At 51.4% G+C, this 13,858-nt stretch overlaps 3 protein-coding genes across 5 annotated transcripts; 2 read left to right on the top strand and 1 right to left on the bottom strand.

Annotated features, from left to right (window-relative positions):
- Positions 1–1,977: 1,977 nt before the first annotated feature.
- UBL5 (ubiquitin like 5) lies at positions 1,978–3,901 on the bottom strand. Its single transcript, XM_006277050.4, has 4 exons — positions 3,741–3,901; positions 3,505–3,588; positions 2,805–2,842; positions 1,978–2,251 (listed from the first exon to the last, which is right to left on the bottom strand). Exons 1-4 carry the CDS (start codon positions 3,794–3,796, stop codon positions 2,208–2,210), a joined length of 222 nt encoding a protein of 73 aa, XP_006277112.1. The 5' UTR covers positions 3,797–3,901; the 3' UTR covers positions 1,978–2,207.
- Positions 3,902–3,934: 33 nt separating this feature from the next.
- Positions 3,935–8,721, top strand: LOC102563064 (F-box/LRR-repeat protein 12). The gene is made up of 3 exons (XM_006277049.4): positions 3,935–4,068; positions 4,449–4,521; positions 5,420–8,721. Exons 1-3 carry the CDS (start codon positions 3,935–3,937, stop codon positions 6,200–6,202), a joined length of 990 nt encoding a protein of 329 aa, XP_006277111.2. The 3' UTR covers positions 6,203–8,721.
- A 1,602-nt stretch (positions 8,722–10,323) lies between these two features.
- Positions 10,324–13,778, top strand: LOC102562832 (F-box/LRR-repeat protein 12). Of its 3 annotated transcripts, XM_014596140.3 has the most exons (4): positions 10,324–10,481; positions 10,889–10,961; positions 11,889–12,061; positions 12,246–12,331. In XM_014596140.3, the coding sequence occupies exons 1-4, from the start codon at positions 10,378–10,380 to the stop codon at positions 12,250–12,252; spliced, it is 357 nt and encodes a 118-aa protein (XP_014451626.2). In that variant the 5' UTR covers positions 10,324–10,377; the 3' UTR covers positions 12,253–12,331. The 3 variants fall into 3 exon arrangements, with proteins under 3 accessions (XP_014451626.2, XP_019341234.2, XP_014451620.2); XM_019485689.2 differs by having other exon boundaries at positions 10,330–10,481; positions 11,889–13,778; XM_014596134.3 differs by lacking the exon at positions 11,889–12,061 and having other exon boundaries at positions 10,331–10,481; positions 12,246–13,778.
- Positions 13,779–13,858: the final 80 nt, after the last annotated feature.

The raw sequence follows: 13,858 nt of genomic DNA, 5'->3' as shown, positions 1-13,858 counted from the left end.
CCAGTTTCTCTAGTCTCTCCTCGTAGGACTTGGTCTGCAGGCCCTTGACCATACGAGTTGCCCTTCTCTGGACCCTCTCCAGGTTATCCACATCCTTCTTGAAGTGTGGCACCCAGAATTGCACGCAGTACTCCAACTGCAGTCTGACCAATGCCCGATAGAGGGGAAGTATCACCTCCCTGGACCTATTTGTCATGCATCTGCTGATGCACGATAAAGTGCCATTGGCTTTTCTGATGGCTTCGTCACACTGCCGGCTCATGTTCATCTTGGAGTCCACTAGGACTCCAAGATCCCTTTCCACCTCTGTGCCACCCAGCAGGTCATTCCCTAGGCTGTAGGTGTGCTGGACATTTTTCCTCCCTAGGTGCAGCACTTTGCATTTCTCCTTGTTGAACTGCATCCTGTTGTTTTCTGCCCACTTGTGCAACCTATCCAGGTCTGCCTGCAGCTGTTCCCTGCCCTCCGGTGTGTCCACTTCTCCCCATAGCTTTGTGTCATCTGCAAACTTGGACAGAGTACATTTCACTCCCTCGTCCAAGTCGCTGATGAAGACATTAAAGAGTATCGGTCCAAGGACCAAACCCTGCGGGACCCCACTGCCCACACCCTTCCAGGTCGAGACCGACCCATCCACCACGACTCTTTGGGTGCGACCCTCTAGCCAATTCGCCACCCACCAGACTGTGCAGTCATCCACATCACAGCCTCTTAACTTGTTCACCAGTATGGGGTGGGATACCGTATCGAAGCTATGACATTCCTTTTGGCAATTTTTCATAAGATACAAAAGTAAAAGCAGGTGTCCTGCCTCAATTCCAGTCCAGGCAGTTCCTAATTTCCCCCTGCAGTTTTAGGTACAAAATTCTCTGCTTCCTGTTCTAAGCCGTGATCCAATTGAACAAATGCTGCATGTCCACAGGAGGCTGCACTCATGTTGATCTCAGAAGAATACCTGAACTTCCTGCTTAACCCATCTCCAAAGTTAGGGTTGAGGAATATCATGATTAGGAAAGCTTGCCTCACTGGGCCTTCTGGTTAAAAGGACTCTGAAACAGTCCAAGACTCACTACTTTCACCAACAGGAAAATAAATTACTTAAAAGGCACCATAAACATCCATATTTGTCAGTGGAAAGCTTTAAATAAGAAAGAGAACAGCTGTTGTGAAGAGAGAGTCTCATTTAACATCCCTGCCTCTGTGCTTAGGCTGACTCAGAAATGCACAGAGAGGCTGCTTTCTCTCATTGGCCATTTAATTCTGGAAAACATCAAGACAAAATCATCTCCTGCTGCTGCCCTGAACTTCAATCTCAGCTGATTAAACATGCTTATTAACTGCAGGCAGCTGCTCTACTGCACGTGACACACATTACTGAGCAGCACAGAAATAAGCTCAGTAAAATGAAAGAGTGGGTTTGGGGGTCTGCACACACATTGAAATACTCCTTTTAAAGTGTTTTGTAATGGATTCCTCTCATTCATCCCAGTCTCACTCCCAATCTTGTTGCTTTGGCTGGGATCCCAAGGCAATTCACATCGATTGTGTTAAATGAGCAGTGCAGAGTGGGATTTTTTTTTGAAGTATCATTGAAAAACAATAGTGCGTAACACACAATGGTCAGCAGCTCCATTAGAGGCATGTAATGGGAACTGCTTTTTGCATTTGTCAGTCTAGATCATACCTTAACCACTGCACTGAAGTTTCTGTTGAGAATAAATTACCACTCCCCTCCCCTCCCCCAAAAAAACAAACAAAAACCCAGACTGCTTCTAAGTTGAATTAAATGCATTTGCTCTGGGTTTTCAATTCTCAACCAAAAATGAGTCTAGCCTAGGAGATGGCGATAGAGCAGCTTTCATGTTATTTCAGAAAGCTCAAGGCTGTCTTCTACTAGCTATGTTAATTAGGTTTGCTGTGGAAGTTACCAAGAAAGAGATTTTGTCTGCCTTAAAGCCATGAACAGGACACTGCAACTGTCAGGAAACATTTATTACAAACACAAATTTAAGAACATAAGCAATTTTGTTATATGTTTGCTGCCTGTGTTATTGCCAAAGCCAAATAGCTCTGACTAAACTATATGCACAGCTGGAGCTTTTCACTTGCACTTTACACTAAATAAGGAAATATATAGACATGTTTAATATTAGAAGGAAAGCAGAAAGTGTGCTGCCTGCCATATACAATTGCAGCTCAAGTCCAAACTACTGATAGTATAGCTCCAGGTTCATGCCATCATGGATTTCATCTGAAGAGTAAAAGTTAAGGGAATTCCCATGGAAATATATTTAAATACAAACAGAGGGTGTTAGATATGAACATCTGTCAGACCAACGATTCAAAAATCAACAACAGCAGGAAACTTCTTAGATAAGTGCACAAGTTCTCAGCAACATGATTCTTCTTATTCCATGTCACAACCTGGATAAACTGCTGGCCTCACAAAAAAGAGTCTGAGACTCATGTGCTGCTTGTAAGTGCTAATGTCTGAAGCAACAAACTGGGAAGTTAATCCAAAGGGTTTTTTGTGTTTGTACCAAGAGATTTCCTAAATAATCACCACTGTGCTACATGACTGACCCGTTACCATTAATCAGTGGCCAAGAACATAAACAAGACATCTCATTAGTGACAAGCAGCAATATCAGATAAGGAAGGGGTGCTGTCTGACTGTGTACATGCAATGTGTCTCTCTCTCAAGTACTTAGAGAGTGACACCTGTTTTCTAAAAGGTTTGCTTTAAAAGATGCTGATGTCTTTAAAATGCATTTTACCTAGACCACTCTGATGCTTAAGGATACAGTCTCCCAGTGAAACGTGATCCTTGAAAATGGTGTACCTGCAAGAGTTTGAAAGGAAGTTAAAACACCTAAGCTCGTTACAAGGTTCAATAAAAGGAAATGGAGCCAATAAAGGGACTACTGTTGTATTATCAATATTTCCCAATAGTAATTATTTAATAAAAAAAAAAGTGAGCAGTTGAGATATGAAGGCCAGAGTTTCATAAGCAAAATGTTTTCATAGCCAGCAATCATCAAACCCAAAAAGCATGGAAGGGAAGAGACACCCTAGGTGCTGTTACAAGACAAGAAGCCTTCATTTCACCTACAGGATAAATACAAAGAGCTCTAGTTCAGGGTATAGAAAGACTTCAATCCAATGTTTGCTAAAGGTTTTAACTGTATTTCAACTCCTGCTAACCCATCGTTTTTGTTTCAACTTCTAATAAAAAATCTCCCTCACAGCAACCCCCTCTTCCCCCAACATGTCACAGCCCACGGCCTTGATGGACACGCGCTTCTGGGGGAGCAGCTGCAGTCAGCACCACAAGGAAATGGTTACAGTTAAAGACTGGATCAAACCCGGGGCCCATCAAAAAACACCCAGGACTTGGGCAACCTCCCTGGGTAGGACAAAAGGAGGAACTTACCTGCTGGGGCCAAAGCTGGCAGCCGCCAGGAGCCCTTGGGCTGCCCAAACCTGACCCAGTCCCACACTCACCATTTCTTCAGCACGATCTTGTCCCAGCGGGTCCCGGTCTGCGCCGCGATGAGTTTCTTCAGGTCGCGGATGCTGTCCTCTGTGCTGGGCGCCGCGGTTAAGGGAAGTGCCTGGGACCCGACAGCCGCAGGGACAGGAGCTCTCCCACCCACCCCCCCCCCCCCCCCCCCACCCCACCCCACCCCCGGCTCGTACCGGGCCGGCAGACGGCCGGGCCTGGCCCCAGGATAGGATACTTGCACTTGACACGCACTTTCTTGCCCAGCCGGTCGTTGCAGACCACCTCGATCATCCTGCTGCCGCCTGCGGGGCCGGGGCAGACCCGTGCGAGCTCGAGGACCCTCACTACCGCAGTCGTAACCGCGCAGCCGGGAGAGTGCGAAGCCTGCAATAACCCGGAAGCAGACGGACCCAACGCGAAATAGAGGTCATGTCCCGGAAGCGGAAGTGGGTGCCGGGTATGGCGGCGGCGCTGGGGCGGCCGAGCCTGGACGCGCTGCCGGACTCGCTGCTTCTGGAGATTCTCTCGCAGCTGCCGCTGAGGGAGCGGTTGCGCGGGGCCAGGTGCGACCCCCCCACCCTCCGGGTGGCTCAGTCCATTCCATCCCTGCAGCGTCCCTAGCCCTTGCGGTGGTTCAACCCATCCTGCTCCTGCACTACCTTCCCCCCCGTCCCTGGGTGGTTCAGCCCATCACGTCCCTACCCCTGCATTGCTCACCCCCAGTCCCCGGGGTGGTTCAGCCCAGCTTTACCTCCTCTCCCCCCCCTCTGCTGAGCACCTCCCCTAGGCTCGGTTCCTGGGGAGCCCTGGGCCCCTCGGCTTATAGGGCTGAGGCTCCTCCCACGTCCTGCAGGGCCCAGGCCCCAAGTCCACCACCACCCCCCACCCCTTACTTCTCCTTCTGCAGCAGGAATTATCACCTAGCCTTTTGCTCTGCCCCCAGGGTCTGCAGGCGCTGGCGCCGTCTGGTGCAGGACAAGGTGCTCTGGAGACACGTGGATCTAACACCCTACAAGGTACCGCCCCACCCCCCCCCCAGTCTGTCTGCTGAGGCAGCTGTGTGGGGCTGACATAGTAACCCTGCAGGCAAAGTCAGGCCAGAGCATTGCCTGCAGCTGCACCTGACCTGAGGCAGCACTGGTTAAGATCGCAATACATCCGACCAGGAAGCAGGCTCTGGCTGGGAGGACCCCCAAGGACTACAGGACCGCTTTCCTGTCCCTTGTCCACTCACATCTCCATGCACAGTTTCACTGGGCAGTGTCCACTGCCTCCTTGGACTCATTTGAAGGCCAGTGTGCACTGGCTGGTGTGCTCCATTTGGCATTCCCCCTCATTTTGAACCTTTGACCTCCTCTCCTGTCCGTCCCTGTTTGGTATTTCATTTGTTCCCTGAATTTAGTGGACACATACCCAATAGCTCCCTCTATCAATGGTTGGTGCTAACTGTTGCTCTGTGGCCTGGAGGCCCATGTTCCTGATATGTGTTAGATAGGCCTGAGAGTGCATAGGCAAGTGAGGGAGGAAGAGGCACCAAGAAGCCAGTTCAGACAGCCAGGGCAGCTCTTTTATTGACTGGCAGGAGTAGAGGGCTGTGGAGAGAAGGTCAAAATTTCATGCAAAGAGAGAGACACCACAAGGAGTAGATCAGTTTTTGGATGGCATTAATAGCATAACAGGGAGGGTGGAGGCTGCACTTCGATGTGAAGCAGCAGCATTCCAGCCCTGCTGGAGTGCATGAGCCAGCATATTGGTGGACAGCAGTGCCAGGATCTGCAGCAATCTGGGCAAAAAGTGATATCATTTGTTTGAGGAAGATGAGAGAGGTGGATGGGGGTGTCGGGGCCTCATACTGCTGTGCCAATGTCTCTATCCATGGGTAAAGAACTCTGGTGCTGGCTTTTTTGCAATCAGATCAGCTCCAGGATCCTGTGGCACCTGTTGCGGCATCACCTGCGCAATAATGTGAGGACACTGAAGGTGAGAGGAACCCTTTGCTCTTCGAGGAAGCAGGAGTTCCTCTCCCCAGCGCTGTTGCAGGCCTTGGGAAAGCAGTGTCCTGGCCTCCAGAGGCTGTGCCTGGTGTGTGCCGACCTCCGGCGGCTTCCTTATGACTTCATGCCCTCGTCTCTGATGACCTTGGAGCTGAGCCGCTGCGAGATCCCTGGGATGTGGTTCCGGCGAGCTACAGGTCCAGACAGCACTAGTGCTCCCCCACAGCTGAAGCATCTCTTCATTTACGAAGTTCCTTCCTTTTCTGATTGGCACCTGCTGGACGTCTCTTCTCAGACTCGCCTGCAGACGTTGACCCTCTGTGGAACCTACCGGGTGACAGATGCGGGGCTTCAGAGAGCCGCACCACACCTGGAGGCTCTGGAGCACCTCACGCTACGCCAGTGCATCCTGACAGACTTTGCCACTCACTTCATTGGACGCTACATGAAACAGCTCCGCACTCTGGAGTTCAGTGATGCTCCATCTCTGACTGATGCTGGCCTTGCTTGCTTAGTGCCCTTGAAGTACCTGGAAACCCTCTGCCTTGCATCCTGTGCTAAGCTTTCCTGTGATGCCATTGTCACTGTGGGTCAGGCACTGCCACAGCTAAGGAATCTCAATTTAAGTGGGATTTCTTTTGATGACCAGGCGATACGTAAAATTCAAGCAAGTTTGCCGAATTGCTGTTTTTCACCCCCCTGAAATGCTTGTTTTCGATAGAGCTGTGCTTCTAGTCTCAGATGCATGCATCCATGTAGTGGCCAGATTTCTCCAGGTGCTACAACAGGGAGTCAAGCATTGAAGGGCAAGGGCCATTTTGGTGGCCTGTAAAACATGAAAACGGGTCAGTGGAAACTTCAGTTCTAAAGTGACTCCTTCCCCTTCCTGTACCAAGAAAATATCAAAGGGGCACAGTGGAGGTGGAGAGGCACAGTGATACTCACTGAGCTTATTAAACTGATTCAATACAGGGCTGTTTTAGAATTGTAGTTGGCAGCCTAGGGCCTTTCTTCACAGTTGAGCTTCTTTTTTGCATTAAGCGTCATGCAGCAGCTCACCTGAGCGATAGCATAGTGACGAAGTCGGTGGTTCACAACCTGTGGGCCACATGCGGCCCAGTCAGCATGCTGCTGTGGTCCATGTAACATCCTGTTAAAAAGTAAACATTGCTGCCTGTATTTTGTGAGCCAGGGAGAAAAATTCAGGAAATGGGGAGGGTTCCCCCTTGCAGGCTGCCAGAGTTCCAGTCTGCAAGGGGCTGCTTGGGGCTGGGGGGAGCAGGAGGAGAGTGAAAGGGGGCACCACATGCGCATGTGCATGTACACATGCATGTGGCAGCCAGGCAGCATGGAGAGCAGCTCCTACGGATCCCTCCAGGTAAGTCTGTGTGGGGGGAGGAACAGGTTGAGGCCCCCACAGTGAGAGAGGGGGCAGGGCAGGGCTGAGGCTGGGGTCACTGTCCTGTCAGGGTGGTGCATAGGACCCGAGGCTGGAATGTGCGGCTGCAGGACCTGGCTGGAGAGTGGGACAGAGCCACAGTCCGCTCTTCCAAGGTGCAGCAGGGGGGCTGGCTCCCCACTGTTGCACATACTCTCAGGGAGGGAGGAATGGGGGGGCATATGCCCCCTAGATTTGTGCACGAGGCAAGGGTGGATGTGGGCTGCCACCTGCAGGCTTGGGGCTCCCCACCCTGCTGCTCTCTCCGCTGGGGCTTCCATGGCACAGTGTGGTGGGGAGGCTTGTTCCTGCTGCCAGGAGCCCTACACCAGCCACAGCAAGGTGCCCCTGCCCACCCAGCAGCAGTGGGGAGCACAACTTCATGCCGCCACTGCTGCTAGGTGAGCTGGAGACATATTGTCATGGCAGCATAGCCAGGGTGGGGATCCCGGCAGCAGGACCAAACCTCCCTGCCTGCTGGTGCCAGATCCTGTCTGCTGGGTCGCAAAGGTGCCAAGGGAAGGGCAGCAGGGTGGGGAGCCCTGCACCTACAGCAGGCAGCCCACATCCACCCCCAACTGGCTCTGCCCAACTGTGCCACTGGTGGGGGCGAAGGGGAGCCAGGCTCCACACTCCACTCCAGGTGCAGCAAGTGGTACTGCCTATGAGCGGCAGCTGCGGCTCATAGATTGTAAGGTTGGAAGGGACCTTGGAAGATCATCGGGTCCAGCCCCCTGCACCAAGCAGGACAGACAACTGGGGTCAGGTGATCTCAGCAAGGTGACTGTCCAGTCTCCTTTTGAAGATTTCCAGGGTAGGTGATTGTACCACCTCTGGAGGAAGCTTATTCCAGTCTGGACACCCTAGTTATGAAGTAGTTTTTCCTAATGTTGAACCTGAAACAGTCTTCCAGGAGTTTGTGACCATTACTCCTAGTTTTCCCCAAGGATGCCCTGAACAGTTGTTCACCAAGCCCTTGATGTACGCCTCTGATGTAGGGGGCTCGGTGAACAACTGTTCACTGAGTTGTTCAGGCACTGCTGGGGGGGGCAGGGTGCTATAAGCCCTGGCCCTGGTCCTGTAGCTCTGGTAGCTGGGGGTCCCGCCAGCTGTGGGGTGTGGCCCACATAATGCATTGAGAGCTGCAAGTATGGCCCAGTATGGCAAATAGGTTGAGACCCACTGCACTAAGTGAACCATTCTCCCTTTGCCCAAGAGGAGCTGCCCGTCCCAAACCAGAGACACTAGCTAAAACCTAGCTCTGGCTGAAAATAATGAGCCATGCAGCTGCCCTGCGTGCACATTCCAAAGCATGCCTAGAAGGAATGGCTTGCAGGACTCTGCTCTGGGTTTGTGCTGACAAAGTTGATACTTTCTTGACAGAGCTTTGCTGCCCAGATCATATCTGGAAGATTTTAAATTATTTTCTTCATGATGTAGAAACCTCTAGACAAACTCCTCCCTTAATTTACACATCACATGACTTGCAGACTAATCAAAGCACTTACAGTAATGTATAGGAGCAGTGTTATGCAATCAGAAGTCAGCCACAGGGCCTGGTTTACTGCGTCATGTGGCAGTGTCTAGCTCGTTGTGCCTTGTCAAATTTTCATTTTTACACTCTGCTCATTACCTGATGCTACAAAACTCTGTTAACATCAGCAAAGTTTTGGTAGCACTGCAGTTTTGTGCCTGAGAGCAAAGACCATTGTCGAATACATTGTAATCAATATTTTGTTACTTTCATTTTACCTTTAAAATAAAAATGCTTTCAAATCTGCAAAGCTGCCTCTTGCCATGAGGTTTCAACTCAACTGCAACAGCAGTTGACTTGGGTTTCTAACAGGTCAGGGATAGCTGTTGCTACAGGGGAACACCTTCGTTCGTGGCCATTTCAGCCTTGCAAAAGTGTGTTGTTAAGAAGAGTCAGTTCCAACATGGCAAGTCTTAAAAATCTGTCACAGAGAAGATTGTGATTAAGTCTCACTCCAGGTCTTGCACTGATGAGAGCAGGCATTGTTCTTGTCCAGCCTGAGGAGGATGTTGCTGCCTTCTGTAAGTAGCTCTGCAACAGAGGTGTCAAACTGAGCCAGATCTGGACTATGGGGCTCCTTTCAGACCAGATTCAGCCTAGGGCACAGGGCAGTAGCAGCAACTTGGTTAGCTCTACCTCTGGCACAGGGAATAGGGCACATGGCAGAGGGTCCTTCAGCACAGGGCAGCAGCAGGGCCAGTAGAGAAGGAGGCAGGACCATGGCAGTTCAAATGGGCACACTAACCAGGGACTGACCATGGCTGTATCACCCCTCCCTCAACCTCCTACCACTGAATGCTATGTCCACCAGGACCCAAGGCCCCCAGAGTCTGTGGCAGGCCGAACCCCAGGGCATGTCCCTCAGTCGCCTACCAACAGCCAATGGGCTGGACAAAGTCTCACTTAAGAATACAGTTTCCCAGTGAAACATGGTCCTTGAAAATAGTGTACCTGCAAGAATGTTTGAGAGGAAGTTAAAACACACAAGTTTGTGACAAAATTCAATAAAAGGAAATGGAGCCAATAAAGGAATTACTGTTGTGTGATCAATAGATTTCCTGATAGTGGTTACTTTTTTTTTTTTTTTTAATAAAGTGAGCAGTTGAGATATGAAGGCCATAGTTTCATAAACAAAATGTTTCCATACGTGGCAATTGTGGACCCTAAAAAGCATGGGAGGGCAGAGGCAGCCTAGGTGCTATTATGTGACAAGTAACCTTCATTTCACCTACAGGATAAATATAAGGAGCTCTAGAAAATAAAAGAAGATCAAGAAAGAGGGAAAATAGAATATAATTTAATTGCAGAGCACAAAAAAGCCCCCAAAGCACCTGACAGAACCACGGTGCATCTCTTTACACCTTATTTTGCATGGGTAGGAATTGCAGGCCTATCCTTAAGATCTCTTGAGATGGGGTTTTGTCAGTGGGATCATCACAAACCAGCCAAAAGGAAGAGTTACAGATTAAAAACATCCAAAAATGAAACAAGTCTGGAGCTTAGAAAAACACCTTACTCCAACATTTGTTGAGGGGGTTTCACTGTATTCCCGCACCTGCTAAACCACCGTCTTTGTTTCAGTTTCTAATGAAAAATCTCCCTCTCACGGCCCGCACAGCTACGGCCTTGACGGGCTCGCGCCGGGGAGCGGCTGCAGCCAGCAGCGCAGGAAGGGTTACGACCCGCTTGCGCCGGGCTCCGGGGCAAGATACTTGCCCTTGACGCGCAGTTCCTTGCCCAGCCGGTGGCTGCAGACCACCTCGGTCATCCTGCGGCCGCCGGCGGGGCGGGGCGGGGCGGGGCGGGCACTCACCCGGCAGGCTCCGCCCCCACCGTAGACCTCAGCAGAGAGCGGTGCCAGCGCTGACCCGGAAGCACATGTCCATCACCCGGAAGTGCGCGCGGCATGGCGGCGGTACCGGCTGAGCCGAGCCTGGACGCGTTGCCGGACTCGCTGCTCCTGGAGATTCTCTCGCAGTTGCCGCTGAGGGAGCGGCTGCGCGGGGCCAGGTGCGACCACGTGGCTCCCGGAGCCCGTCGGTGCAACCCCTCCTCACTGCGTAATGGTTCAATCCATCTCTCCCCTGTCGTGCCCCTACCCGCTTAGGATGGGTCAACCCATCCTGCGCCTGGTGTACCGCCCCAACCCTGGGTGGTTCAGCCCATCTCGACCCTGCCCCTGCAGTGCCCACCCCTCCGTCCCCGAGTGGTTCAGCCCAGCTTTTCCCCCTCTGCTGAGCACCTCCCCTAGGCCCAGTCCTCGGGGTGTCCTTCGTGGGGAGCCCTGGGCCCCTCGGCTCACAGGGCTGCGGCTCCTCCCACGTCTTGCAGGGCCCAGGCCCCAAGTCCACCATGTCCACCCCTTACTTCTCCTTCTGCAGCGGGAATCATCACCTGGCCTCTTGCTCTGCCCCCAGGGTCTGCAGGCGCTGGTGCCGTCTGGTGCAGGACAAGGTGCTCTGGAGACACGTGGATCTAACGCCCTACGAGGTACCGGCCGCTGCCCGCCCCACCTCCGGGGCATGTCTGTCCCCTGAGGCAGCTGTGTGAGGCTGACGTAGCAACCCCTCAGGCAGAGTCAAGCCAGAGCAGTGCCTGCATCTGCACCTGACCCAAGACACACTGCCAGCTTAGCCAGCACTATCTGACGTGGGAGGAGACTCCAGCTGGGAGGCCCCCGGATGACTGCAGGGCTGCTTTCCGGTCCCTCAGCCACTCACATCTCTAGGCAGAGTTTCACTGGGCAGTGTCCACTGGTTCCTTGGACTCGCTTGAGGGCCAGTGTGCACTGTCTGGTGTGCTCCACTCAGTGATCCCCCTTGTTTTGAACCTTTGACTTCTGCTTCCATCCCTGTTTTGTACTTTGCTTATCCCCTAAATCTACACGTACCCAATAGCCCCCTCTATCAATGGGAGGTGCTAACTGTTGCTCTGTGGGCAGGAGGCCCATGTTCCTGATATGTGTTAAATAGGCCTGAGAGTGCGTAGGCAAGCGGGAGAGGATGAGAGGCATTAAGAAGCCGGTCCAGACAGCAGGGCAGCTCTTGTATTGACTGGTGGGAGCAGGGACCTGTGGAAAGGAAGCCTAAATTTTATGGGAAGAGAGAAATACCATAAGTAAAGGGGATGAACCAGCCTCTGGAGGGCATTAATAGCTTAATAAGGAGGGAGGGTTTCAGCTGGTTTGAAGGACGGAAGCTGTGACTGGATGTGAAACAGCAGCATTCTAGCCCTGCTGGAGTGCATAGGGGAGTGACTCTGGGCATCAGTGGCAGGACCTGCAGCAATCTGGGGAAAACAGGATGTCACTTGTTCAAGGAAGATGAGAGAGATGGATGGGGGGTTGGGGCCACCTGCTGGCCTACCAGTGTCTCTATCCATGGATAAAGTGCTCTGGTGCTTGCTTATTACACTCAGATCAGCCTGAAGAACCTGCGGCACCTGCTGCAGCATCACCTGCGCAGCAACGTGAGAACACTGAAGATGAGAGGAACCCTCTCCGAGGCGCTGCTGCAGGACCTGGGGAAGAAGTGTCCGGGCCTCCAGAGGCTGTGCCTATTGTGCACCAAGCTCCGGTATAAGATAGACTCGTACGTCGTGCCCTCTTCTCTGATGACCTTGGAGCTAAGCCGCTTGGAGTTGTCTCAATGGATATTTTTTGCAAAATCTGAAGGCACCAGAGGCCTCTTACAGCTGAAGCATCTCTTCATTTATGAAGTCCCTTCCTTTTCCGATCTCCATCTGCTAAACATCTCTTCTCTCGCTTGCCTGCAGACGCTGACTCTCTCTGGAACCAACCAGGTGACGACTCTGGGGTTTCGTGTGGCCTCATCATACCTGAAGGCCCTGGAGCACCTCACACTACGCCAGTGCACCCTGAAAGACTCTGCTACTCACTTCATTGGGTGCTACTTGAAACAGCTCCGCACTCTGGAGTTTAGCAACACTCCCTTCCTGACTGATGCGGGCCTGCCTGACTTAAAGTCTTTGAAGTACCTGGAAACCCTTTCCCTTGAGTCCTGTGTTAAGCTTTCCTGTGATGCCATTGTCACTCTGGGTCAGGCACTGCCCCGGCTGAAAAGTCTTAATTTAAGTGGGATTCCTTTTGATGACCAGACAGTACATAAAATTCAAGCAAGTTTGCCCAACTGCCATTTTTCACCCTCCTGAAATGCTTGCTTTGGAGGGAGCTGCACTTCTAGTGTCAGATGTATGCATCCGTGTGGTGGCCAGATTTCTCCAGGTGCCTCAACAAGGCATCAAGCATTGAAGGGCAAGGACCATTTTGGTGGCTTGTAAAACGAAAACGGGTTAGTGGAAACTCCATTCTAAAGTGACTCCCTCCCCTTCCTGTACCAAGGAAATATCAAAGCCAGGTGGAGGTGCACAGTGATGCTTGCAGGGCCTGTTAGACTGATTCAATATGGGTCTGTTTTAGATTGGTAGTTGGCAGCCCAGGACCTTTTTCGTAGCTGAGTCTCTTTTTTGCATTAAACATCATGCAGCAGCTCACCTGAGTGATAACATAGTGAATTATTCTAATTAAAACCTAGCTCTGGTTGAAAATGAGTGTCACAGCTGCACTGTGTGCATATTTCAAAGCATGCCTAAAATGAATTTTTTGCAGGACTTTGCCCTGGGTTTGTGTTGACAAAGCAGATACCTTCTTGTGGCAGAGCTTTGCTTCCCAGATCAGACCTGACAAGAATCTTAAATTATTTTCTTCATGGTGCAGAAACCTCTATACCAGTGGCTCCCAACCTTTTTTTTGCTGTGACCCTAAATCTAGGTGACAATCCCCGCTGCTGACTTGCTCGTGCCTGGCAGTGCCACCAGAGATTGGGCCAGGCCGGTATTGTGTGAGGCAGTGGCAGCAAGAGCCGCACAAACCATGTGCCAGGAGAGCTGGAGTGAGGGGCAGACCCCCACAGATTTGGGTCACACTCTGAGGTTGGGAGCCAGTGCTCTATACAAACTCCTCCCTTGATTTAAGCAGCACATGACATGCAGATCAACTGAAGCACTTACCATAGTGTATGGGGGCATTGTTATGCTTTCAGAAGGCAGACACAAGGCCTGGTTCATGTGGCTGTGCCCAACCCCCTGTGCCTTGTCAAGTTTTCATGTTTACAGTCTGCTCGTTACCTGATGTTACAAAGCTCTGTGTTAACATCAGCAAGGTTTAGCTGACAGTACCAGTGTAGTTTTGTGTCTGGGAGCAAAGACTGTTGTCTGGGATACAGTGTAATCAATATTTTCTTACCTTTTATTTTACCTTTAAAATAAAAGTGCTTTTGAATCTGCAAAGCTGCATCTTATTGTGAGGTTTTGACTCAGCTGTGACAGCAGTTGACTTGGGCTTCTAACAGGTCACACACAATTACTGC

This window comes from Alligator mississippiensis, chromosome 8 (genome assembly GCF_030867095.1).
Source record: "Alligator mississippiensis isolate rAllMis1 chromosome 8, rAllMis1, whole genome shotgun sequence".
In the NCBI taxonomy this organism is placed as follows: Eukaryota; Metazoa; Chordata; order Crocodylia; family Alligatoridae; genus Alligator; species Alligator mississippiensis.
Note: the sequence above shows the minus strand (reverse complement) of the source record. Positions and strands in the feature narration are given on the sequence as shown.